The 25,227-nt window shown below is 41.2% G+C and overlaps 1 protein-coding gene across 9 annotated transcripts in view; it reads left to right on the forward strand.

Moving 5' to 3' along the window:
- The window catches only part of ZNF521 (zinc finger protein 521), a 232,110-nt gene extending 207,213 nt beyond the window's left edge, over positions 1-24,897 (forward strand). For all 9 annotated transcript variants that reach the window (XM_068671843.1, XM_068671845.1, XM_068671846.1 and 6 more), the window contains one exon: positions 24,066-24,897. In XM_068671843.1, coding sequence (XP_068527944.1) covers positions 24,066-24,095 — 30 coding nt within the window. In that variant the 3' untranslated portion in view covers positions 24,096-24,897. The remainder of the gene's footprint in view (positions 1-24,065) is intronic.
- Positions 24,898-25,227: the final 330 nt, after the last annotated feature.

The following is a 25,227-nucleotide window of genomic DNA, read 5'->3' on the forward strand; positions in this document are numbered from 1 at the left end:
AAGAACAAGAGCAAGATTGAGCAGAGCAGAAAACAATAACATAGAAGCCCTTTCCATGTGTATAGCACAGCTGATAATTAAAAGGAATTAATTCAGGGGTACAGAAAATAAATGCACTATAATGGTGCTTAACTTGGTGTTTGGCCCAGTGTGATTCTTTGCTTTCATTGCTTTTGATTTTCTGACTCCTGTTCCAGGAAAACCAGACTACAGGAACATGAGAATATATATACTACATTCTTCTCACCTTGGGGAAGTTACTGTCTCCTCACTCACTACCAAGCTTCCCTTGGTGGCCAATATAGGACTAGAAACCTGATGTCCTGAGCTGATACTTCCACATTATCTACTACTCTGGTCTCTCTCTGTTTGCAAATTTAATTGATAAAATATGTGCCTTTCTTAGAGAAAACGTGCAAGACTTAGTTTTAATCTTCTCCATAGCTCACTCTTCTCCCACCTTTACCACTTCCTTTAAATAGCTTTGTGCTCCATAGCTATTGAGCTAGTTTTAAATTTTTGAAGATGATACTACCACTGCAGAAACGAAGCAAATAGAAACCTTATGTAATGGAACGGGATGTTTAAAGGGTGTTCTGAGTTTTGAGTTTGCACACTTATGTGTTCCACAGTGTTCAAATGACTATGTGGTGTATTTACACTTTCGAAATCGAGCTGATAAAGTTTGTCCCTAAAAATGTTTATTCTTTAGAATAGAATACTTTCAATAAGACGTGCTTAGTACAATAAGCAGTTTTCATAAACAGAGTCATAGAATTAGGCTTGTAACAATCTTTAAAGTGAGAAATATATCTGATATGAGTATCAGATAAGGAAGCCATAAGATAGGTGTTCTTATACAGTACATTGATGTCTCCCAGAAGTTGAAATTCTCTACAGATGGAGCATGATCATACAGCTTTCTGTACAGATTTAACTAAAACACTCTTCTCCATTCATCATCCACTATACTGAATTTTTAATTTGTAAGGATGTAAAGAAACCTATTGCTAATTTAATTTAATGTTGAATTTTCAATAAATCATGAAAAAGTCAATTTTGCCTATTAAAACTTCCCTTTCATATCATCATGCTATTTCCAGTGCCTGTTTTTTTTTTTCTTTAGACTTCAGACTTAGACTTAGATGTTTGAATGAATGTTAGTGCTTCCTTTGTGCCTGATGAGAAGTAGCCACTCCTTTCCTACTTCCAGTCCTAGTGTTCCTTCCATAGCCAACGCAACACACCTTGCTGTTAGTGAGAAGGCGTATTTGTGAGAAGGCATTGTGGGGTATTACCCAGAGTGAATGGTTTGATTTTAGATTTATTTTATGTTGATGGGTCAGAGAGGTAACAATGCCTAGTAGAAATTGTGAGTAATTGTACAGGAACAGTGTTTTATCAGTGGTGATAGTTCATTCTGAATATGATACTAGCCAAGATTACATGGCCTCTCAAGACCATTTTGCCCACTACAAAAATTGCTTCTCTTTTTCGTGAAATAGAGCATTTACTTAACATTTTATAGCTAATAATTAGTTGCTCATGGGGTAGTTAAGTATCCCCACTTTACAGACATAAAAACTAGGGCAAGAAATAATTGGATCAGCAGTTACTTCCCATCCTGTTGGAAAGGGACCTGGCTTCAGTGATTCACGCCCTTGCTGCTTCCCGTCTGGACTCCATCAGCAGAGAATACCTGGGCATGAAGCCATCAGACTGGAGGACATTCCAGCTAATACTGAGATCTGCAGCACTGATCCTCAGTAGCAAAAAGAGACCAGGAGCACATTCGGCATGCTCTCTTGCTGTCTGCACTGCCCTCCTACGTGTTTGCCCAGTTGTGCTCTAAGACTCATTCTGGGTCCAGCACGTCTCTGAGATCACCTGAGAAGTTCTTCCCTTTTGGTAACAGTGCCTTAGTTGACAGCCCTGCTTTGTGAGTATTTTTATTAAAGAGCTGAAGCTTACTGTGCAAGGGAGCTACAGCTTTCCTGCAGGCTGACCCAGGTATGCAGAAGTGACTTCCACTGCAGTAAAGTATTGCCCTGAACATCCTCAGCTTACGTTTTTAAGAGTGTCGGCACCTAGAGGTGCCAAAGGCTCCCTTCTCTCATATAACACGTACCTGAGCACAGATTTCTAAACCTTTCCCAAAACCCCAGCCCACAACAGAGCTGCTCCAAACTGAAATACACGGTTCCTTCCCCAGGGAAAGAATGAAAGAAAGAATGAAGCACTCACAGCAGATGTTATTCACGTTGTTTAAAACAGCAGGAGAACATTCGCAACTCCTGGTGCAAGCAGCTGACAGTGGAGCATACATGAAGCAGAGCAAGGCAGGAGCAGCACAGAAGAGTCTCCAGAAGTTTTATGTAACTTTATGTGTGTCCCTTTCTGGATGTCCAGTTTGAAACACTTTCATGCTCCAGCGTTTAGCTATGTTGAAAGTTATCTTCTAGTCTTTACTTCTTTTCTTTAAGGGTGACATTTTCCAAAGTCCTCTGCATTGTAAAAATGCTCCCAAAGATCTCAGTGTTGTGCAAACTTTTTAAAAATACCCTTACCCCGAGTTAGAGGATAGCTAAGCAAACTCTAGGCTACTGAAAAAAAAAAATAAAAGTCTTGACCAAAACCACTACTGGAAACAGTAAGAGAGCTGGGATTCAATTCCTATATTTTCTTGTATGGGGACAGCTAGAGAACACTGCTAATTGACCTGGACTGGAGTTGCCTCCTTGTGCCTCCTTCTGGGGACCAGCTGGGAAGGATGTTGGTGTGGGAGTAGCATCAGCCATAGCAGCAGTAGCACCACAACCTCCAGGTAGGAGTTGTTTTGCCAGTGCCCCCAAGAGAGTTGAGGCTGTGTGTTGTGTAGATCCCAATGGTAAGCCTTGCATGACAACAGGGGAGAGCATGAATAATTTATACTCTTTATACAAAAACAGGGACAAAACTTTCAAACCTGCAGGTGAAGTTACATTTTCAAGGATGTTTGCTTCACAGAGAAAAGGCCTCAAAACATTTTTAAGTGAAATTAGAGATTAGCTCTGGCATTTCTAGGTCCCCAAACTCTTAGGCTGAGGAGTGGAACAGAGATGCTGGCTTTCTAGGCCCCAAAGGCCACAAGCCAGCAGGGAATAACTTTGTCAGCTCTTCTTAAAAAGAAGTCTACCTGAAATCCAATTAACAATCAAAGCTTTAGGCCAACATTTTTAAACTCAATGGCCTATTTCTGAGAGGGTGCTGAGCACCTCCAGCTGTAGTTAAGGCCAGTGCAAGAAGCTGGTGCTGAGTACATTGGAAAATCAGGTCATAAATGCCTGAAGTTAGCAACCTTAGTAAAAGCATGGGTGATGAGCAGCCACAGCCTCTTTGTAAGGTTTCAGCAAAACAGTTTTAATGTCTAAATACAGGCGCCACGTTCAGTAACGTTGGTCTTAGTCCTTAGCAGGTTGCTTTTGTCAGAGCAGATGCCTGGGAGTCAGTAGAGCTGGATTCAGTTGCAAAGTCTGGTACTAACTTGCTCCACTTAACCATGCATCGTCTCTATCAAGTGAGGGAGTATGTTGATAACAATATGTGTGCCAGAGATAGGAATGTAATTACTGCTTATGTTTTAAGGGAACTAGATAGAGAGGCATGTGTTGCAAGTATTACTAGTTTGAGTGCTTTGTTTCCTGAACCCTTACAGTGCTTTCTGTTTCAAGGAAAATGTAGGTATGTGCACATGGTGCATGTATGCATGTGGCTTTATCAACTGCATTTTATTTCCCTAAGATAATCCATGCTTAAAAGGATGTCCCTGGAAATTCTCAACGCCCAAGCAGATGAAGTATGTTTCTATGTCATTCAAGATTTAAAAAGTTCAGGCTCATATTCTTGAGGCTTGAGACTTCTTTCCGTAGAAGGGGGAATTACTTTCTTTGCAAATTTTCTCAAAAAGGCAATCATGAGAAGAATGACAAGAGACACCCCCGCATTAGCTCTTTAAGGACATACCTTCAAAGTGTTTCCCCTACATGTCTTTTGCTTCAATGTCAAACAAAGGTTAAATACCAAAAAGAAAAAAGAAGAAAAAAAGAAGAAAAAAAAAAAGAATTCCTGAAAAAAAAAGAATGCCCCTTCCCCGCTGGGGATACAGGAGTGTTACAGCCATATTAGGTTTTCATGTGGTGATTCTTTTCCAAATAAGAAATTTCCAGGTTTGGAGCTGGTGAGTTCACCAGCCTTTGATTGGCCTATTCAAATGTAAACACTCCCTGTGGGTAGTTTGTAAGACCATGAATATTTATAGCACATTGCAAAGCCCACCAAGCCCCAAGTGCCAGAGTTTTATAGGGACCATTTTGATTTCACTAAATAGTGCTTGACAAAGATGGGCTGGTTCTTACTTGTTCCCACATTCTCCATATACTTATAAATCTACGTGCAACACGGTCAACTTGTGAAACTTTCTGAACTGTTTCCTGTAAATAAGCAGGAAACGATGTGTTCACAAAATCTCCCATTCCCTGAGAAAACATTCCTCAAATTTCTGCAGCTATTGAATTGGTCACAGTTCTGCTTTTTTTTTCAGATGCTTGGATGATATTATTGATGAAATTACAGAACTGCTACATTGACAATGTAGCAGTTATCTGATGAGTATTACCTTTAAATAAACCACTTTTATCTTGAAAAGAAATTCAGACTTATGGAACAGTAAAATGGCAAAAGGATTGGAAGTTAGGTATGATGTCCAGAATAAGTACTGAGCTACACCCACAATATACCCATACAAAAATAAGCAAAAATGTATATTCCTTCTCCTTCAAGGGGGATAGAGTCATAACCAAGTGTGTGTATACTTGAATATATGTCCCTATCTTACCTACTCCTTCCTGTTTATGCTCTTGTATGCCTGGATATATATATGTATATATATATATGTAAAATATAGGTATCTATTTTTGAAAAAAAATGAGTTGCAACACAAAAAATGTTAACCCATACTTTGGATCTGGTCACATTATTGGCCGGGATGGTCAGCATTAAATATATTCTGCAGAAACAGAAAATATAGTAAGCCTTGTGACTGCAAAGACTGTGTTATGAAAATATTAAGTGAAGTTTGTTGTCTCCAGTCTGAAAGCAGACGGAAACAATGGCAATCAGAGAGAGGATAAGCTTCACTTTCCTTTGTCTTTTTAAGTGTTGATTCTGAAACACAGCAATGATGTTACATGCCAATATTAACATCAGGATTTCTGATTGTTTTAGCAAATGGAACAGCAAAGTGTGCAGGATTTCAGTCCAAAGAAGCAAATCATAAGTTGCTGCAGAAATGAAAATACACAGGAAGGCAGAAGAGGGAAAACAAAAGGCAAAGGAGTAGAAAAGCAGGAAGGAGGTTATGGGGCAAAGAACGAAACAAGATAGAAATAATAGTGGTTACAAGGCCAACATTTTTCTGCTGAGTGATGCTGATAATAATGATCAGACACTTGTAAAAATAAATCATGATAGTAATAAGGGGAAGTTCGGTTATTACATAAAGGCCAATTTCTAACCTCAGTCCTTGTAGAAACCTCTGTGAACATCAGGGAGTCTTGTTGTAGATTGGGGGCAGGGAAAGCAGTAAATGTATTCCCTGACCCACAAATAATCATTAGAAATGGAATTCTGCCCTTTGCAGAAAATGAGTTTTTATCATCTGTGCCCTGACCATTTCAGCCTACACCTCGTCATTAGTCAGATCAGTTGGCTAATACACCTGGAGTAAGCAGAAGAAATAAGCGCTGTGTTTGCATGTGAATGATTTCCCTGGTAGATCAGTTCAGTTCTCTTAATTGTCCATCCATTAATTTCTTGCTAATGTAGTTGATATCGATGACTGATTTTCTGTGCTAAACAGGAAGCACCACTTCTTCATTCTAGGACGCGTTCCTTCCTACAACTGCCCTGCTGTTAGCTACCAGTAGCTGCCGTTATATTATCTTTCATCTGGCCCAGAGCTGACAACAGATGGCCATCTCCGGGACTGCCATCAGTGTGACTTTATGAAGCATCCAGCTATGGTGTACTGAGGAGCTTCATGGCCAGTTCTGCAAATCTGCCTCCCTTCCCCCTGCCCTGCTGCCGGCCCCCCTCCCTCCGTCCCTGTGAATAAGCTCCTCATTCCTGGCTCCACTCTCCACTGGTCCTGCCGATTCCCAATGAGTGATGGCACAACGCTAGCACTGAAAGCTTGTCGCTCGAGATCTGCCCCAAATTCCCCCCATAGTGCTAGCACAGGGTTGCGGCGACCTTGCTATACCCCAGCATCCTCACCCTTCTATGTTTTTTTGGTGCATAGGGATCAGTATCAGCAAACCTGCCACCCTCTAGGGTCTGTAGTCCAACCCCTACCTTCTTCCACCACAGAGCTTAGCTCAGTAGCCCCACTTCTCCTCAAACTCAGAGATTTGGAGAGAGAGAGGGATGTTTGATCTTTGTCTTTAAAGTTCTGTAAGACATGCTGCCAAACCAAGATTGAGTATGTCAAGTGTGAAGGAAGGTAAAACATCGATTAGAGACACAAAATGGGGAAAGGTATAAAATTCACAGTCATCCCGATTCCGTTGACACGTTAGATCATTTGGAAAAGCAGCTTCAGCTGGGTGGCTGCTGTGCGTTTTGGAGGAAGATATATTGTTTGCTCTTGACAGAGTTTTCTAAAGCGAGGTACCTCCAGAGCTGAACCTGTATTTTAAGAGAAATTCACATTTGTATCCTTTATTGTGATATTTGCAGCAAGTCTACAGCTCGTAACAGTCTCTGCCCTCCAGCTATAAAGGAGTAAGACTCCATTGTTGGAGAGAGAGCAGCCTTCTGTGTGAAAGGCTGAGATGTGGTAGGCAAGATGAATAGTGCTTAAAAGCAGCGCTTGCGGTGCTGTCATTTAGAACAGGAGCACTGAGGATTTAAACGAAAGTGAAAGGCATGGTAAATGAATCCTTTAAATTGGTCAAATTTTCAGCCGCCTAAAATAACAAGTTTTCTCCATTGATAGGTTTGTTGAGTAGGAGGAAAGTTGGGAGGGGATGAATTCCCCTAGGGAGGAGGTGCAGATAGTTTGTAAAAACAAGGTGTGGTCAGTGATTCATAAAGAGACACGTCCAGGAAACTCCAGTAAACAGCAAACTTGGCTCAAAAGTGGTGTCTTTCTTTCTTTTTTTCTTTTTTCTTTTTTTTTTCTTTTCTTAGAGCATCAGCATCATTAGATTGCTCCATTCCAAACATTAGTCAAAGGGACTCACATGCAGATGGCTACACAACTGGAGCTGTTCATTACAAAACCCCAGCCAGGAGGAACAGCTTTCAGGTTTAGTTTTCCTACCTGTTACCGGGGTCAGGTTCACCGTGCTTTGATCAGGCTGAGGCTAAAGTATGATTTTGGGTGGAAAAAGAGTGTGGTGTTTTTGTAGGCTTTCGTGGTGTTTTTTAAGTAGAGCTTCCTTTGTGTTCAAAGCTGAAATGAATGTCCTCCACCCCGTTAACAAGGGAAGGGGGAAAGAGATGATTCAGTCCTCGTGAACCAATACTGCTGAGTTACACACATTTCTACATGCAGCTTTAGCTGTTTGTCTGCATTGTTACAGCCTCATTTTGCAGCAGAATCGCTAGGCACAGGCACTGATCGTGGGTGTGTAAATCAGCTTGGTGGGTACTCTGTGTCAGTGGATGCACTGCTCCCCTCCATACTTTGTGTCTACAGATAGATGTGTGCTGTGTAATATAAAGCAACCGAGCTACTGTTAATATTAGTGGTGCATTTTGCTTTGCTTTGAGTTTGTAAAGGTGAAAGGTGACCGTGCAGGAAAATGGAACAGTATATTTGCTGTGAGACAGGCACTAAGAACTCACTCCCATGCTCAGTTATAATTCATGACTGTACTGGTGGGAAGCCCTTATCCCTCTGTGGAGTTAATGCATCTCCACTGTAGCCTGCTGAGAGCACCCTGTGTCCCCTCCCACCATCTGTGCATCCACTTGCGTGCTTTCTCTCTCTCTTTGCTGTGAGATCTCTTGGTGTTAAAACTGTCAGACTACTACTGCCTGGTAAAGGTGGCTTTATGATGAGTATTAATGTTGAATTGTCATTTAAAGGGTGAGGAGGTAAGAAGGGGATGTGTTACCATTTGTTTTAAGCTCTCCCTTGAAAATGCTGACGAGCAGATCGAAAGGTAAATTTGTTACTTCAGACAGCAAACAGCTTTGAACAGGGTACAGAAATTTCCACAATGTAGAGTAAGAGCTATTAATTGCATCTTTCTTCCCAATCTGGGCATATTTTGCTGTTTCTTGGTACAGTGGATCTCTTTTTTCCATGTCATGAGTTGAACCAATGGCATTGTAAATTTAATAATATTTATTTACCCGTCAGCTAGCATAGCTGACAACAATTTTATTTTCTACAAGTTGATCTCCCCTTTTAACAGAAAAGCTCTCTTGCAGGCTGCAAGTTAATTGCTTCTATGCTACCTGAGACTTGAAATTCATGTGACCAAGTGCTATAAGCTAGCACAATCTTACTTAAATAGGTAGTATACGAAGATTTTTTATTATTATTATTGCTGTAAGGCACTGTCAGAAGACCGGTGAGACTGTCTAGCTTGGAAAGAGCTGAACTCTGTTCACAGAAGCTTGAGATGATGCTTTATCAACCTGGCACTTTACTGCAAGGATAGATATTAGACTCAGAATATGGTTAAAGGACCATGTACTTGACTGTCACAGCAATATTAATTTGCAGGGTTTCACTGAATGTAATCTTATGTAGTCTGTTGTTTGTACTCCTTTAAAACTTATAAATCAAATCCAGACCTGGAATACCAGCATATGAACTTAACAGATGTGCTGCCATAAGGGACCTACTAGGTTATAAACTACAGAAATGATCTTTTTATATTTCAGATTCCTAGCTTATTCCAGGGAGATTCGGGAAGCACGGAAGTAAGGTGGAAGGTCACGCGTTAGGACAGTAGCACCCACCCAGTGCTTGACGTTCAGTGTAATTGTCAGGAAACCCACATCTGATGGTTTTGTTATTCAGTCATAGCATCCTGCTGAAGTTCCAGAGCAAAAGTAGGGCAAGGATGACTTCAGTAGCTCCGTGTCCAGGTTTTCTTAGGTGAAAGATCACTTTGAGATGACACAGCTGAGTAGTCAGGCTGAAATCCTAGTTGGTATTTTATTAATTTTGCACCAAGATAAATCCTGAAATTCTGACAAACTCCGTGACAGGTGAAATTCCTTCTTGCAGAATCTGCTCAGCAAGAGGCTGCTCATTTCGTTCTGTTCGGAGGCAGGCAACAGGAGGGCAGCTTTATAATCAGCCCTCAGCGGACCCCCAGCCGCCCCAGAGCCTTGGACTGATTGAATAACTCCTGGGCCTCTTCCCCTAGGCCTCCATCAGCAGGGGTCCTGTGGAAAGCAATCTCCCGCAGACTGGCACTGAAGTGAGCTTTAAACTACTATTTTCTGCTCTCCAGAGGAGCCTGGAGTACTAAAAGATAGATGGACTGCAGATATTTTATGAGAAACTGTCAGAAGAAGAGCAGAGTAAATGTTTTTTTTCTTCCTTCTTGGAGTCACATACACCACATCGCTATAGAAATTTTCCCAGATTTTTTTTTTTGCTGTTGAAGTTTGAAATTAATTGGTTGCTAACCTTAATTTCCCCCCTCCCTCTTTTTTTTTTTTTTTCCTTTTTTTTTTCCCCCTTCCTCCTTCTTCTCCTTTTCCTTTTTTTTTTTTTTTTCTTAAATATTCACTCGGAGGCCCTTTGCTTAACCACAGTTGCAGAAAATCAGTACCATTTGCACTGAAATATTTATAATGACAGAATGAAAAATTGGATTCATTTTCTGGCCTGTAGCCGAACAGTCTGCAACTTTGTGCAGCATTGTTTAGCATCTCTCATTCCTCCCTTTCACTGGGGTCGTTCTCAGACACACACACACGCACGCGCTGCCCATGCTTCAGAGGAATGCTTAGCAAAACACAGAGCCATTTTTAATCTCAGCCTTGAGAAAACAACTTGTCTCTAACCTTGCCACCATCTGCGGGGGGAAGCAGAGGGGGAACGCATGGGAAGCGGGTAGACTCCCTCTTAAAGGAGAGATTATAAAGGATGACATGCAATAATCTGCCCTGTACAACAACGCAGCGTATGGCTGGGATGCAGTGAGATGCCTTGGTGTCTTCCAGGAGAGGCAGGGCGGACTGAGCACCAGGCTGGATAGCAGGATCTCTCTGCTAATCCCTTTTCTGCCACTAATTCCCCTGGTGGCCTTGGGAAGCTCATTTGCCCACAAAGGAAGAGGTTGTCAAAAGCTCCCTTTTGTGTGTGAACACAGACTGTGCCTGTAAAAAAACACCGGGTGCTTCTTTGCACCTCCAGAAAACAGAGGATGCTGGAACTGCACATATTTACTTCCCTCGAAGCAATGGTGTGAAGGTGAAGTGGTTGATGTTTGCAAAGTGCTTTGAAAATGAAAGTGCGGATCCTCGGGCTCCAATTTGCATCCCCTGCCAGTATAAAAGGTACCTTTAGTCAGACAGCCAAGGATTCCCTTAGTATGCAGCAATTCCTGTTTATTTTGCTAGCTGGTTCTGTATCACTCCCTTTTGGTCCTTGCAGGCACGTCTCAGACTCCAATGAATTCCAGGGTTTTTTAATTGATATATAAATCCCTCAGGGGCTGTTACAGGCTGGCATAAGGTCGGGCAGCCTTATGAATGCTTTAATGTGCACTGAGGACTGAGCTGGCCCAAGATTTGAATGTTTAGGCCACAAGGATTTAAAAAATATATATATGGTGGTTGTATAGGAATTAGTCTGAAAATGACAAAAATTTATCAGAGAATGGTAAGTCTCTGCAGATGTTGGACTGTTCTGCAGAACTTAATAGAGAAATATATCTCGGAAAAGTGGTGATTCCAAAACCCTTAGAAATGATTCTCTGGTGAGCTCTGTAGACTGTTTGACAACTGTGTTAGTTTCTGGAAAAGCCCCGTGGCCAAAATGTTAATCCCTGATGCCTAAAACAAGGCATCTTGACACCCTACTGAGCCACCCAAGTACATGGGTTGGATTCAGGGGTCAGATTCTGCAAGGTGCTGAGAATCTCCTGAAAATGTAAGCACCAGAAATTGCCTCCCAAGGTTCAAAACTGTCATCTCACTGACTTTATCCACATGCAATTTATAATATAGCATGACTGCTGATAGCAGGTACCCGTGTATAGTACTAAATACCGGTCTCTTCTCCGCATCACTCAACTGAGCCCTAATTTTTTATTTGGTTTCGTCTGTTGGAGCTTCACAACGTTGACTCCCTCACAGTAGTCTTAGGAGCACAGCCCGAGCAGGTGTGCCTGTAAGCAGTAGGAAGGGGCAGACATCTGCTGTCAGCATCAGAACAGCTCGGCTGGCACTGCACAGCATTATTTTCTGTAGTCCATGAGCAGCGCATACTTTTTATCATTCAAAAGTTTCTTACCAACTTGCAGATTTGCCTTTTTATCGTGTTCCCAAAGATAGTTTGACAGGTCAGCCTGAAGTGATGAGCGTTCTGACACAAACGGCGTCGTGGCTCAGAAATGTTGCCTGCAGTTGTTTTACTGTAGTAGTGCTTTGATTTGAAAAGAACTTTCTACAAAGTGGTGTGTTTTAGGATACAGCACACACACACAAAAAAAACATTCCAATATTGTGCTGCATGTATTCCGTAGGCTTGCTGCTTAACCCTTGTAATCGCTTTCTGGTTTTCTTCTTTGTGCGTGTAAATGGAGAGCACTACATTTTTGTAATTTTTAATAGGTACTGAGAAACAAAAAGTAGTAGAAACCAGAAAGACTGTGAGCTTTAATTGCAAATATTAGTATGTTTTAGAACCAGCACTTTGAAAGCAGATTACGTGACAATTTAACAACATTTTAAGGGAAAGCCAAAGCCCCAGAGCAGGTTCTTTCAAATCCAGCAGTACTTCTTTGGTTGAGCTGACCAGAACACAAGCATACCGATTTGTAAAATGCCTTAAGATGCTGAAGAGATTTGTGGAGAGAATAGAATACAGACCAGAGTGAAGAGGCAGTGCAGATCTTGCTGATGCTAATGTTACAATGCAGAACTGTTATTGAACTTCAGGGACTAGAAGAGTAGCCCCCAAACAAATGTTTTATCTTATTGTTGAAGACAGTAACTTTCTGGGAAAGCTGCTTCCTCTGTGGGCCTGCATCTTTGCATTGGTTTTATTTTCCTGTTTGCAGCGCCGGTCTGTTTACTGAAGTTATTAGTTTATAAATTTTGCCAAGGTGAAGTAACTGCGAGAGCTTTAAATTAGAGTAAGTGCCACTTCTGTGTGGCAGGATCCTCGGCGTGCTGATGGGAGAGCAGGCCTCCTGTTGCCTGCCCCTTTCCGCCTGGCCCCGCTGCTGTGGGTACTTGTTTATTGCTTTACCTTTGCATTTCTGTAAGCGTGCACTGCCGTATGATGAATTGCCCTCTGATGAGAAGATTCTGCCTTTTTTTTTTTTTTTTTTCCCCAGGATCAAGCTAATACTTCACTTTAAAGAGTTATTTTAATTAGGTGGGTTTTATTGTAATGAATTAAAATTAACTTGGAGTAGCAAATTATATAAGACTGCGAGGGTTATAGATTAGCCTCACCATAGCTACAGCACATCTTTTTGTAAAGGAATTAAAGTTCAGTATTTCAGGCAGCTCGGCACTAAACACAGGCAGCAAATGAGCGTAAGTGTCATCTCCAGTCATTTTCCCTCCTCAGCGTGATCCTTTTCACTTGATCACGAGACTGCCAGGCTAAAAAAACAGCCCTAACGGGCAGCAAGGGGTGCTGCAAGTGGCAGCTGCACCAGGCTGGCCTCCCCAGCAGGAGACAGCCAGGGAGGCAGGAGTGCCACGGCACCGCCAGCCAGGCCCAGGGGTGAGGGGGGCACTTCTTCGCCTGTCAGTGCGGGGTCGAGGCTGGCTCTAATGACACGTCTGTCTTGCAACGTGTCACTGGCCAGCTGTGTGACAGGACACGGGATGACCAGCCTCCGAGAATGGCATTTGGGAGGGGGATGCTTCTCGCCTCCCGGGGAGGATGGAAAAAAAGGCATAGAAGGATGCTGCTGTGTGCAGTACTTGTTGGGAGGGAGGGAGGAGTGTTAAATGTGTGCTGCATGCCTTGGGCTTATAAGGGGGTAAGACTTCTCTGTCTTGCCCCTTGTATAGGTTCTGGAAAGAGGTGAAAGTGAGAGTAAAATTCTTCCCATTTAGCTGTGGTCATATTTCACACTTCTTGTACACAGATGCAAATGACAACAAAACAGAAGACAATAGAGAATCCAGACTTCTTTGTTTTACAACCAATAACCACAATGACAGACATAAAATTTTATTGTTCTGGTACCACATGTCAGTAAATGCTCCAGATTTATTGATTTACAGTGTATGTCCTTAAAAAATTGAGAGAAGTAGTGACTTTTTGAAGGGCACAATAGCATTCTGGTCTCAAAATCACCTTCACAGCATGGAATTTCTTAAACTGAAGAGAACTCCAGTGGGGTCATTCTAAGAACAACATTTCAATAGAGAGTTCTTAACTGCCTAACTAGTTACCAGCTTTGAAGGGATAAAAATGGTCCCTGTTTTCTTTACAAACAAGCGTATTTATAATTCATACTTTTACCAAGCCTGTCATGTAACGACTGCCCCAGTTCCCACTACTCCTTGCTTAAAGAGATGTAGGAATAAGGATGATAAGATGTCCAAGCCCACTGTGTGGGCTGACACAGTGAAGGAAGTGGGCTCACAGCTGTGAAGGAAGTCACAGACTGAGAGCAATGGGAGCTCTGCTTATCAGCTCAGGAATCTTTGGTCATTACCATCAAACCTGCTCAGTCTGGATTTCCTTACATACTGTCATGAAGGAAAAAGATGCATCAATGTGTAACTGAGTCTGGGTCTTGGACATTTCCAAGGGAGGAGAGCTAGCAGAACTCCATTGTCTTTCCTTTTCTTTTCTACACGTTTTAAAATTGACATACCACAGATGAGGGGAAACATTTTCACCTGTGTTTCTGATTTCTGGATGCAAAATACATACCAGTCTGCTTACATGTTCTCTCTTAATTGGGCATATGTATGCCAGATATCTACCAGGTCTGATCTTTGTTCACAAAAGCTGGGTTTGGTGATTTGAAACCTGGGCTGGTTTGGGGTTTGCTTTTAGCTGAGTGAAAGCTGTGTTAGTCACTTTGTGTTAATCCTGGGCTGATCCATAACCTCCCGTGTGCTGAGTGCTGTTGTACAAGGCAGCACGCACTGGCTGGCAATGTGCAGGGAATCCAAATTCCAGGCTGTCCCTTTGTCACCTGATAAGCACAATACCCAGCATTATGTCACAAGGTAGGGAGGTGAACCGGGCAATCGATACAAGTGTGGGATGCGTCCGCCCGTATAATAAGAGTGCAGACAAGTTACAGCGCTTTCCTTTCAGGCAGTGTCAAGAAACTTGTAATTTCACTTGTAATTTTGTTCAAAGGAATTCTTGTACATGCACCTGTGGAAAACAGGGAAGGATCATTGTTTTAAAGGTTGCCCTTTGCATATAAATCACAGCTCTGTGTGCTTCCCCATCTTAATTGGGTGACCTTTTGAATCCTATGGACAAGAGCTGAAATTCTGGAGCTGCTGGTTGGTTTAAGGTTTGAAATCAATTCACTCGATCCAGCAGCTACTCTGCTTCAAGTCAGAGAGCCCAGAATGGGAATTTGAGAAGAAAAAGATCCACTTGGAAGTTTCCCGCTGACATGTCCTAGCAAACTTCATCGCGAACTGAACAGATGTGTGTAAAATACAGGTTCCTTTGTCAGTTTAATCCCTGAAAAGACCTAACAGGATTCAATGAGTGTGAGATACACAGGAGAAGCAAGAAACATGTAATGTTTCCAAGAGGACATTTCTGCGCAATTATCAATTTAAGCTTCCATTATTTGTCACTAATTACTGCGCTGAGCTGTTAAATATTTAGCAGTAGTTTGTTTAATTGAGTTTGACCTATAAAGGAATCTGTACATAGCAAAGCTTCAGTTCCAGGAGCTAGTTCCTCACTCCCAGCTAGGTAAATTTGTGTTCACGTAAGATGAACACATATTGTCAGACCAAGGGCTTTTTGTGTTTTTTTGTTTGTTTGTTTGTTTTACACCTGTCTCCACAGATTCATTTGTCTTCAGGGGATCTGAAATTAGAGTATGAAGTAGGAGTACCCCTCGTGGATGTAAAATAGGAGGGAGGTCAAACCTAAACTTGTTTACAGATGTTGTAGTTTAGAAAGCACCAGCATGATAAATTAAACATAACAAAGAAAAAATAAAAATAGAGCAACAGCTAGCCACTGAACACATCTGTTTGTAAAACACTGACCCAATACCCGAATATCTTATCGGGCGGTGCTGCCTATCAAAGCTTTTTGTCCTCAGCTACTCTACTCCACAGCAGCTGCAGATAAACAGGATTCATTCAGCCTGCTCTTTGCCTGACTGTGTCTGACATGGTGAAGAGACTTCTGCCCATCCCCTCTGCAGAGGGTGAGCGAGAAGCAATCAGTAGATGAGCAATATTCATTTTGTTTTAAACTCCACAGCCCTGGCTCTGTTCATACTTGTCCCTATCTTGTAACTCCCTTGCTTTCAGTGGAGTTTCTCTTAATTTATACCAGGGTAATCGTAATCATATTCTAAAGTAATAAGACTTTTGATATATTTCTCAGAAGTGCCTCCTTTTGCGTTTTTTGTTTAAGCTTTTATTCCCACTTAGTGAACAATTTTCTTATTGGGGTAGGATGCCTGTGTATTAATTTAAAACATTTACAGCATCACAAAAGCCTTGTTTTTCTACAAACAAGATGTAGGCTTGGATCCTGATTAGCAATACAGCCACTTCACAGCATAATAGAATGGAGTTTTTTCCCAGATTTGATAAATTGCTGTGAACTCATCCTACCTCTTTCCCTCTCTCCTTTCACCATCATTTACAGAGGTAATCATACGTCCAAACGTGCCTTGCCCAGAATGGAGAGGTCATTGCAAGTTCCATTGCATTTCAATAAACACCTGATAGTGTAAGGGAGGCCACTGGAAGGTTATTACCTGGCACCATAGGTTAAAGCAGCCTTGGAGCTACACTGATTTATGTCAGGGGCTTAACCAGGAGCCCCTGCCGACACTTGTATTGAGGAAGGTGCAAAGATGGTGAACGGACACTTTTGTTCACCTCCGTTCACTTCTGGTAAGAACGATGAAGGTCTTATTTGCTGTACCTAAAAATATATGTCATTCTTTTCCATACAGAAAATCTGTGATATAGGTACTCTCATATAATAATCAATCCAAAAGGGAATCGCTGGCATTTTACTAGTGACTTAATGTAAGTCTCTGAAGAAAAATCAGTATTGGGTTTTCTTTGTTTGTTTTTTAGTTTGCAGTTTGCATCCCTGAGAACATGCTATCCATTCAAAGTTTTTTTTATGATTTTGTTTTCGGTGGTCCAGCTGGAAATGTTTGAGTAAAAGAACCAGAATACTGAGACTTTTACATAAATATGATTAAGCAAATGATCTGATTAGCAGTCATGTCATTTCAGAAATGTTAATATCGTATCATATCAAATCACATAGCTTATGTGAACTAATTTATCTGAATAACTGTAGTTCAGTGTAGGATTTCTTAAATTATCGTTGTGAACAGTGGTCAGTCATGACCTGAGATGACCGGTTAAGTGGCCACCATGTCTGAGAACAGAGCTGGTTCTCAAAGGCTGGTAAACATAAACTCACCGCACATAAGTGGTATTTATGCATAGATAAGTGATATTTATGGGCACATAGTTTCTCTTGGGATTTGGCCCCTCCTTTGTTGTGGAAATAGCTCTGTTTTAGTTCAGATCAAATACTTCTTTCCTTGGGAATCTCAAGTTTCGGTGATGGTGTTTTGTTAGGTCTATGCTGATGGTCAAACTGGATCTGGATAAAACTCCATGTCAATATTAGTACATTTAAAAATTCATCCACACTCCTGCTCTGTCAGCTGCACTGCAGTACTGAAGATGCTGGTGGCAGGCACACCTTGCCTGGAGTTTTATTTCGTCTCTAGCACTTCAAAGTCTCCGTTTAGCTTCCTACCTATGAAAAACTGTCAGACATCATCTCCTTTCCAGCTCCCTCATTCACTCAGGATAAGTGTTGCATTCTGAATATATATTCATTTTTGTCTCAGAAACAATATAATTTCCTCAATCAGACACATTAGAAATATCTGTTAGATCCAAGATTTCCGATATAATAATTTAATTTCCTATGGCTCATGTTTTATGAAAGGAATAAAGGGACTTGAGGGGGTAGTAATCTATGGTCACATCACCTGATGAAGAGTTTCAGCTGAAGTTGCTCTTTGTATTTCACCTATGTGAAAATGCAGAGTTGTTTATAGATTGTAAACCATGGCTCATAGATGATTGTCAGTACAACTAAAGATTATAGCATAGAATGGCCCTAGATATATCAGGGTTAAAGCCTTCAGTTAATACATTTGGCAAAGGTGGACTGTGGAAGGGATTGCTTTCACTGTGGGAACACAGCTAAACCCCACCTCTACTACACATTTACTTGTATTGTAGCTGAACCTGAGAAGCCCACATGATAGAATCATCTTAATTGCCTGCAATAGCAGTGAAGGGGGGCCTTAATGTTTTGAGGCATCGAAAGCAAGTTGACTGTATTCAGATGCTTTGAAATGGCCCAGATATTCTACTGAAATCAGCTCCTGACTATGCAGCTCTGATTTCGTATGTGATTTGGGGCTGGCTGAGCCTCTTCCTCTCCTGGGATGAACATCAGGAAAAAAAAATCCTAACCCTGAGGTCTGTGAAGCTGTGAAACAGCCTCCCAAGAGGAGCATTGGAAGCTCTAATTAAAATTGGACTGGGCAAAACACTTGAAATTACACTATAGGCAGTAATCCAACATTGGCAAGATGGGTGGAGAAAACGCCCTAATGGGTCTTTTCTATCTTTAAATTCTGTAAATTCTTGTTCTTCTCTTTTATTATGCCATTTCACCTTTTTCTTTAATGGTGACACAGTGTCATCTAGAAAGGATTATAAGATGCTATTGTGAGCTGAATAAGATGATGTTAAATGTCAAAAGAAAATGCAACAGTTTCTCTGCAGGTTCACAGTGATTATGTGGAGAAAAGAAAGAGAAACCATAAGCAAGGACATCAGCGTAGCATTTCTGATCTGTGATACAGTGGCAAGTGTCTGCAATATATGTGTTTATCATTTTGACATTGCATTTCATATTCTCTGCGTATGAAGAATAACCACATTCCACCAAACCTAACACAGGTGTGGAAAAGTCATTTGCTGTAACTGTGTACATCACTCAGATTGCTAGAGAGATCTTCTATCCAAATGTTTCAAATATCCCCAAAGACTTGGACTAAATTATGTCTTTTTACATCTTAATTTATAGTGTGTATTTAATCTTAGTATCTCACAAATCTAAATATCTCATCAATTTAGACTTGAGTATAATCATATTACAGTTTACCAGGAAAGAACCCTGCCACAATACAATGGGGCTTTGACAAGAAACTGTGCACTGCAGCACCGAAACAGCACAAGTTTGAGGAAAGGGCATAAAAATCAGTCTTTACTGAGATTTTTCTTATAGTTATGTCTAAGTACGTTTCATTTGTTTGCCATACGCCTGTTCCCTCCTCCCCTATGCTCCTTTCCACATGATGTAGTATTTCACCACTTTCCTATGCAGAGCTTTCTGCAGAAGAGGTCTTATATCATGGCAATCGGCTAAGTAATGAGGCATCAGACTGAAGTTCTGGAAACTGTGTTGACTCTGTGAAGCTGAATTTGTGATTCGTCATTACAGCTGCACTTAAGGTTTTGCTAGGCTTGCCTTTTCTGCCAGCTTTTCTTTCTTCCCCTTCAGTTCTGGAAAATCCAGTGTCCCCTTACTAGCTGCAGACAGTTTGAAAAGTATGGTACAGGGTAAAAAGTTTGGAATAAAAAGAAGGGAAGAGAAGCAGAAAATCTTGATTAGAAAGTATAATTTAATAGAACATGTATTGAACCAAATGTATTGATTAATGTGGAAGATATAGTACTTATATTGATTCAAACTAGAGATTTAGTACTAAAAGCTGTAAGCCAAAAAGCTGGTGCAGATTGCTACAAAAGTCAGTTTAATGCTGTCCTTGAGAATGCCTTCACAAAGAAATTCTTCTAATGTTTGAGGAGTAGGTAGAATGCGGTATATGTCAGTTTGATCCCGGAGGGTTTTATTTTGTACTCTAATAGCTGTTACGAGCCTACATTATATCCAAGGAGTAATTTTCCTTAGGGGTGCCCAGCTCGCTTTGTGTCAATATTCTAGCATTTTAAGTCACGTACAGTATATGCTTCTGGGAACAGTGCAGGAGCCAGCCAGACTCATAATGGTCTGCATTCATTAATAAAGGCAGAAGCTTCTGTCCCTCCATTGCCCACTACAGGGATGCTTCCCTGGTCTTCAGGGACCCGTACAGACACATTTAAAGAAAGCTTTATTTTGAGTGGGCAGGAGATGAAATGCAGGACTTGCAGGCATTTCCTAAGTCAGCTATATGCCCGAGCGCAGGGGTGACCTTAATGGGTCAGAGAAGAATGCAGGTCAAAAGACTTATTATCCAGCCTGTTGGAAACCAATTGCTTTTGTTAAATAAATAAATAAATAAATAAAATTGTAGTGCTTAAAGGTTGATAGTAATGTAGAGTTCTGTTTTACAACCTGGAACTGTATTGCAGCGCAGTAGGGTTCAGGTTTGTGGGTTTTCTTTGAATGCAAAAAAAAAAAGAAAAAAAAAATACAAGGTGATCCATAATGTACACAGGTAAAGGATTCCAGATAAGTGATAACATGTAGGGTACCATAATTACTTAATCAGTGATGATTGATTACTCATGTTTGTGTTCCTGAACTAAGGAAAAAATAACATGCTGCTGTGGTACCGTTACCATCTGTTGAAATAATACATCTACATTTCATCTTTCTACTTCTTCACCTGTACCCTCTTTGCACTGTTTGTCAGGTATAGCCGGGTCTTGTTTCATCTAGTCGTAAGAAGCACAAGTCCCATTTAAATCAAAAGCAACCGCAGTTCGCATTAAAGATTCCGATGGAACGATGTCTGTGGTTATCTGTGGATTTTTTTTCTTCATTAATTTTGATGCTTTGGGTGGGAACTTTTTACTAGCTAATACATCTCATGTTCTTTCTGAAACATGAAGACATAAAGACATACATCAAACAACTGAAAATGCTACCTCTTTTGTCTTGAAAAGAAACCTTTATATGTATATATATATTATTTTTTTTTTTGCAGAGGAGATTCTTCCACCCAGTATTATAATGAAATCTGTTCCTGTTTTCTAGTTCCATAGCACTGACAACAAAGATATCTCAAAGCATTTTCATCTAGAAAAGTGGCGGCATACAATTTTATAGCAGCTCACATAACAGTTAGGATTCTGGGTTCTGCTAATATATAGATATAGGAACAGGACAAATGCATTTAAAGAGTTTATATTGCATGAGAAATACATTGAATTTGGGTTCTCCCAGGTAATATACCTGCTTTTCAGATAATACCAAGACAGAGAAACTGGGGAGGTCAGACAGCTTTCCTGGCTGGGTCTGTGTCTAATGCAGTAACAAATGCAGTGACACACAGACCTTCTGCTTCACTGTTCCTCCATTTTGTGCATGCAAAGCTTGCATTTGTATTTGCAAACTAGGTTCTCCTCATGAAACTGTAGCTCTTGGAAATGTTAATGCAGCTATTGCTGAGGTCCAGGAAGGATTACGTTAATAAAAAATATTTTCCCTTTCCATTGCTTGAGTAGGAAATTGAAATTTTTGCTTCACAGGGAGACAACCTCGTAATTAAGCAGATGTGTTTATATGCAATCAAATTTGGGGGATATTAAGTAGGGAAGCACATGATATCTCGTGTACTTAGTTAAAGACTTCACTTTGGCAAGTGGATGCACTAATTGCTCCAAACTCAGGCAAAACTATTTTGAAGTTTCCGGCAGAGGCGCATTTTGAGTTCGTGCAGTGTACTTTTAGTGAAGGGCAGTGTGCTCTCAGAGCCACACAGGGGATCTCGACTGTAATTTTGTGCTCTCCCTGGGTGCCCATGCTCCTGTGTCCCTGCCACGTCCCTCCCGGCAGGGGCTCCAAATTCAGCTTTCCCCACCCGCGGGCGCTTCCTCCGCCGGGGAGGCGGGGAGCTCGCCGCCCGCGAGGAAGAGAGAGCATCACAGTCGAGATCCGCTGTGCGGATAATGGAGGAGGATTTTTGCCCTAAATTTTTAAACACAACACCCCTCATAAAAACAACAACAGTTCATAACTGGGATTAATGTTTGCAATTTTCAGTCACTTAGACATGGGGTCTCCAATAGATGGCTTTTGGTGGAGTGGAATATGGCTCTCTATGGGATTACAGAATTTTCTTTCTTGTCTTATCTCTCTCCTCCCATCCTTTGCCTGCTTGCCTTGTCAATGGTATGCTTCTGAAGTGCTTCCACTTGGTATTTTTTGCCACTTAGCCAAATAGGTATTTCTCTCTAGTCCTTCAAGTTTGGGGAGCCTTAATTACTTTGGAAAGCATGTTGTGTTTTGACTGTTTACAATAAGTACACTCGCATTTTTGAGGCCTGAGCTGCTCAAAGAATTTCATAATGTTTGTATCCTGCCCTGTCTTGCTTTTCTCTGCAACCCCTGATTTCTTCTACTACCTCTTTATTCTATCAAGAGAATCCTATTTTGCACCCCAGGGCACGGGAGTCAGGGACACCAAGAGCTGGAGCAGGTCAGGCCTTGAGTCATGCTTTATTTAGTTTGCCTCCCTCTCATTTGGGCCTTTTTATTTTTTAATCAAAAATGTCATTGCAGCCAGAGTTATGCCCACACATCTAAAACACCTTTCGGCTGCTCCATATGCAACTGTTCAACCAGCCCCACACTGATCATGCACTGTTCAGGCAGTGGAAAGAAATCAAAATGGGAATGACTGACATGCTTGCTCTCAGCAGATTAGAAACAAAAGGCACCCCCCAAATATCTCTCTGCAATGTAACAACTGGTATATGACTTCACCTGCTCAGGATCAAAGGAGGAATCAGCATTCAGGCTGCTACCCCATATTTAACCTGTCCTGTGGTTTCTAGGTACTGCAGGGTCTCCAATAAGCCTGTGGTGTTATGCCATAAGTGCTGCAATAAATGGGCACAACAGGATGACAAAAGGGCCTACTGTCAGGCTAAACTCTTAATTTCCTTGCTTTTGTGGTTTTCAAGTCAGAGCCCATTACCTGAGACCAGCCAACATTTTAGTCTGCAGAGTATTGTCACTGCTTTACAGCATTTTGAAATGACTTTATGTGAAGGATAAGAAGCTAGATGAAATCAAGTGGTAGAGTGTATTTTTTTAACACTCTGGCCTTGGACAGTCTGGAATTCCTGCCATCAGCATTAAATCATTTTGCATTCACATCTGGAAACTGCATCTTTGAGTGTCACTGGGTCATTTTCCTTTAATCTTGAGAAGGGCACTACATTAAAAATTCCTCAGTCTTACTGTAAGATCCTTTCCTTGCCAAATGTCCCATGAGCTATTGTTTGTGTGCGTGCACAGTTTAGGGAGAGAGAAAGAGAAAGGAAGGGAGAGCTATCAGACTGGGTTGCAGTCATGCTGGATTTCACATTTGTTTTGCCAAGGCTGTTTCTGTGTGCCTTTTCATGGGTGGCTCTGAAAGGTATGCTTCAGTAGATGTTCACTTCACCGAAAATGTTGACAGCCTTCGGGGAACAAGTTCATCCTGAAGTGCACTAGTCCAAAGGGGTTTGAAGACAGATTAAGCTGATAAAGCAGAGTGAGGGGACGGCACGAGCTGGGACCCAATTACGGGATGGGCCATCTATCCCATCCCCTCTGGTCAATGGCACAAGTCTGGTGCAGACTAAGAAGGGCAAAATTCATCACTAATCAGTGGCTGTTCTGTTGTTTGGAAGCAGCATTCACAGACTTTGTCCATTTTCTGAGGATCAGTTTACTTTGGAGAAGACTTAACATGCACTGGATTGGCTCCCTGCTTTTAGCTCAGTGCTTGTGTAGGATCTGAGCCAATGCAGGCATTGAAATAGCATCTCATCCCTAAAAGTGGTTGACTAGATTAGAGCAGCGGTAGGAAAGAGGGTGAAACGTGTGTTTGCTGCTGCATTTGTTCATTACCCATATGGGAAAGGAGCACTGCAGGTTCCAAGGTCCATGTTGTGCTACCTTGCATAAGGCACTGCATTCACTTGAGGAAAAATATCGGTGGTTTTTGGAGACTGACGGAAGGACTGTGGCAGCTCCTTCTGTTTTCTCATCGGCCTTTGATCGCTGTGTTAGGCACAGAATGACTCTTACCAGAATACACTGTGCTACACTATTTAGGGGGAAATAAGTTTTAATGTAATAAAATACTTGACATAATGCCACAGTCGAGGAAGCAGTGTCCATTTAGCATGTTGGGGTTTTGTTTGTTTGTTTTGCTTCGGTTTGGCTTGGTTTATAAACAGCACGGACTTTTCTGCAAAATAAACATACTTCTCATTTGCATAATGTATAAACCATCAGACATATGTAAGCAGACACCAGAACCACAGGACTGGTGTGCAGTTTCCCTGGGGCAGGTCTGCCCAAACGTACCTGGAGACAGTGTGTTGCCTTTCTGGTGACCTATGGAAAGAAAAGCAGTGTGAGACAGCTGGGAAAAGCTCTTTTCTTTGAGAAAAGACTCTTCTTCTGGCTGCTTTAAAACAGGGAGGAGTCAGAGATATTTTCTTTCCAATACATTATTTTGTGTGATGTTGGTAGAAATGCCTATCCTGTGACTAAGCTGTCTCTTTTCTTTTCGTTACAGAATCATACGATGACCCAGCATAGCAGTTAGTGCAAGGCCCATCTCTTCCAGAGGATTCTTTGTGGCACAAAAAGGGAACACGTTTTACTCTTTGCACGAAACTTTCATTGTTAATGTATATTATTCAGAAACATTGTATTGTACCATAAAACTTGTATTATCGAAACTGTTGGATGTTCATGTGTTTGAACTTTTGAGCACCGGATAGACTTCCTGTATATAAAGTGTTGCACATGTATTATGTTGTCTGATACTAAAATGGTCTTATAAAGACAAGTGGACTTGGGCCCTATTCAAGAAGGATAAAAATAATAATAATACTGTGTGAGGGGAAAAAAAAAGCTTAAGAAAAAGTGTCATTTTCAAGGAGGAGGGAGAAGGTAATAGCTATGTTCCATTACAGCTCTGTTTGGCCTTCCTTTTGTTTAAACTTCAGTCTAGAAATCTCTCTCTTTTGGTATACAAGCGGATGAATCCAAGACTATTTTTTATTGCTGAAGATTCTTGCAAAAAATATGAAGAGACTCTTTCTCACAGAGCAGGAACCCACAGTTGAATAAGGCCCGTATATATATTTGTAAGCCTTGCGATATGACAGATAGCATTACCATATATGCAATAGTTGTTATGTAGATTGTCAAAGAATTTTTTTTTTCTGGATACCATTTGAAGCTTTGAGTGTTCAAGACTTTCCTTAATGATTTCACACAGCCAAATTCTTGAATCAGTTGAACTAACCTGTATGTTACTGTTATTAATGTTTACTCTGCGGTCTGAACCTGGAGATTACTGGAATTGTTTTCCAAAAGGAAATAAATTCAGTTTACCATTACGTGTGAGTGTGCTTGTGTCTTGTCTTTTTCCTTTGAAAGCAGCATTGTTGTTATTGCTCCTGTAGTACTTAAAGGACCACCAAGATCTGGAATCCCATTGTGTCAGGACCCATGCGGTGGTCAGTGGCAGTAGGACATTGTTCTCGAAGCTGACCATTTAACTAAAAGTACTGGTAGAAAACTAAACATACTGGCAGGTTGCAAAGCAATACGTGCTTGAGGGTAATATTCACTGTTTTCTGCTTTTGTTTGTCTTCTTTGGCAGTTTCAACAATTTCATACCCGTACACTTGACATACTGTTTGCCAGAGGAGTCACCACACATCTTC

The sequence above is a fragment of the Anas acuta genome, chromosome 2 (genome assembly GCF_963932015.1).
Source record: "Anas acuta chromosome 2, bAnaAcu1.1, whole genome shotgun sequence".
In the NCBI taxonomy this organism is placed as follows: Eukaryota; Metazoa; Chordata; class Aves; order Anseriformes; family Anatidae; genus Anas; species Anas acuta.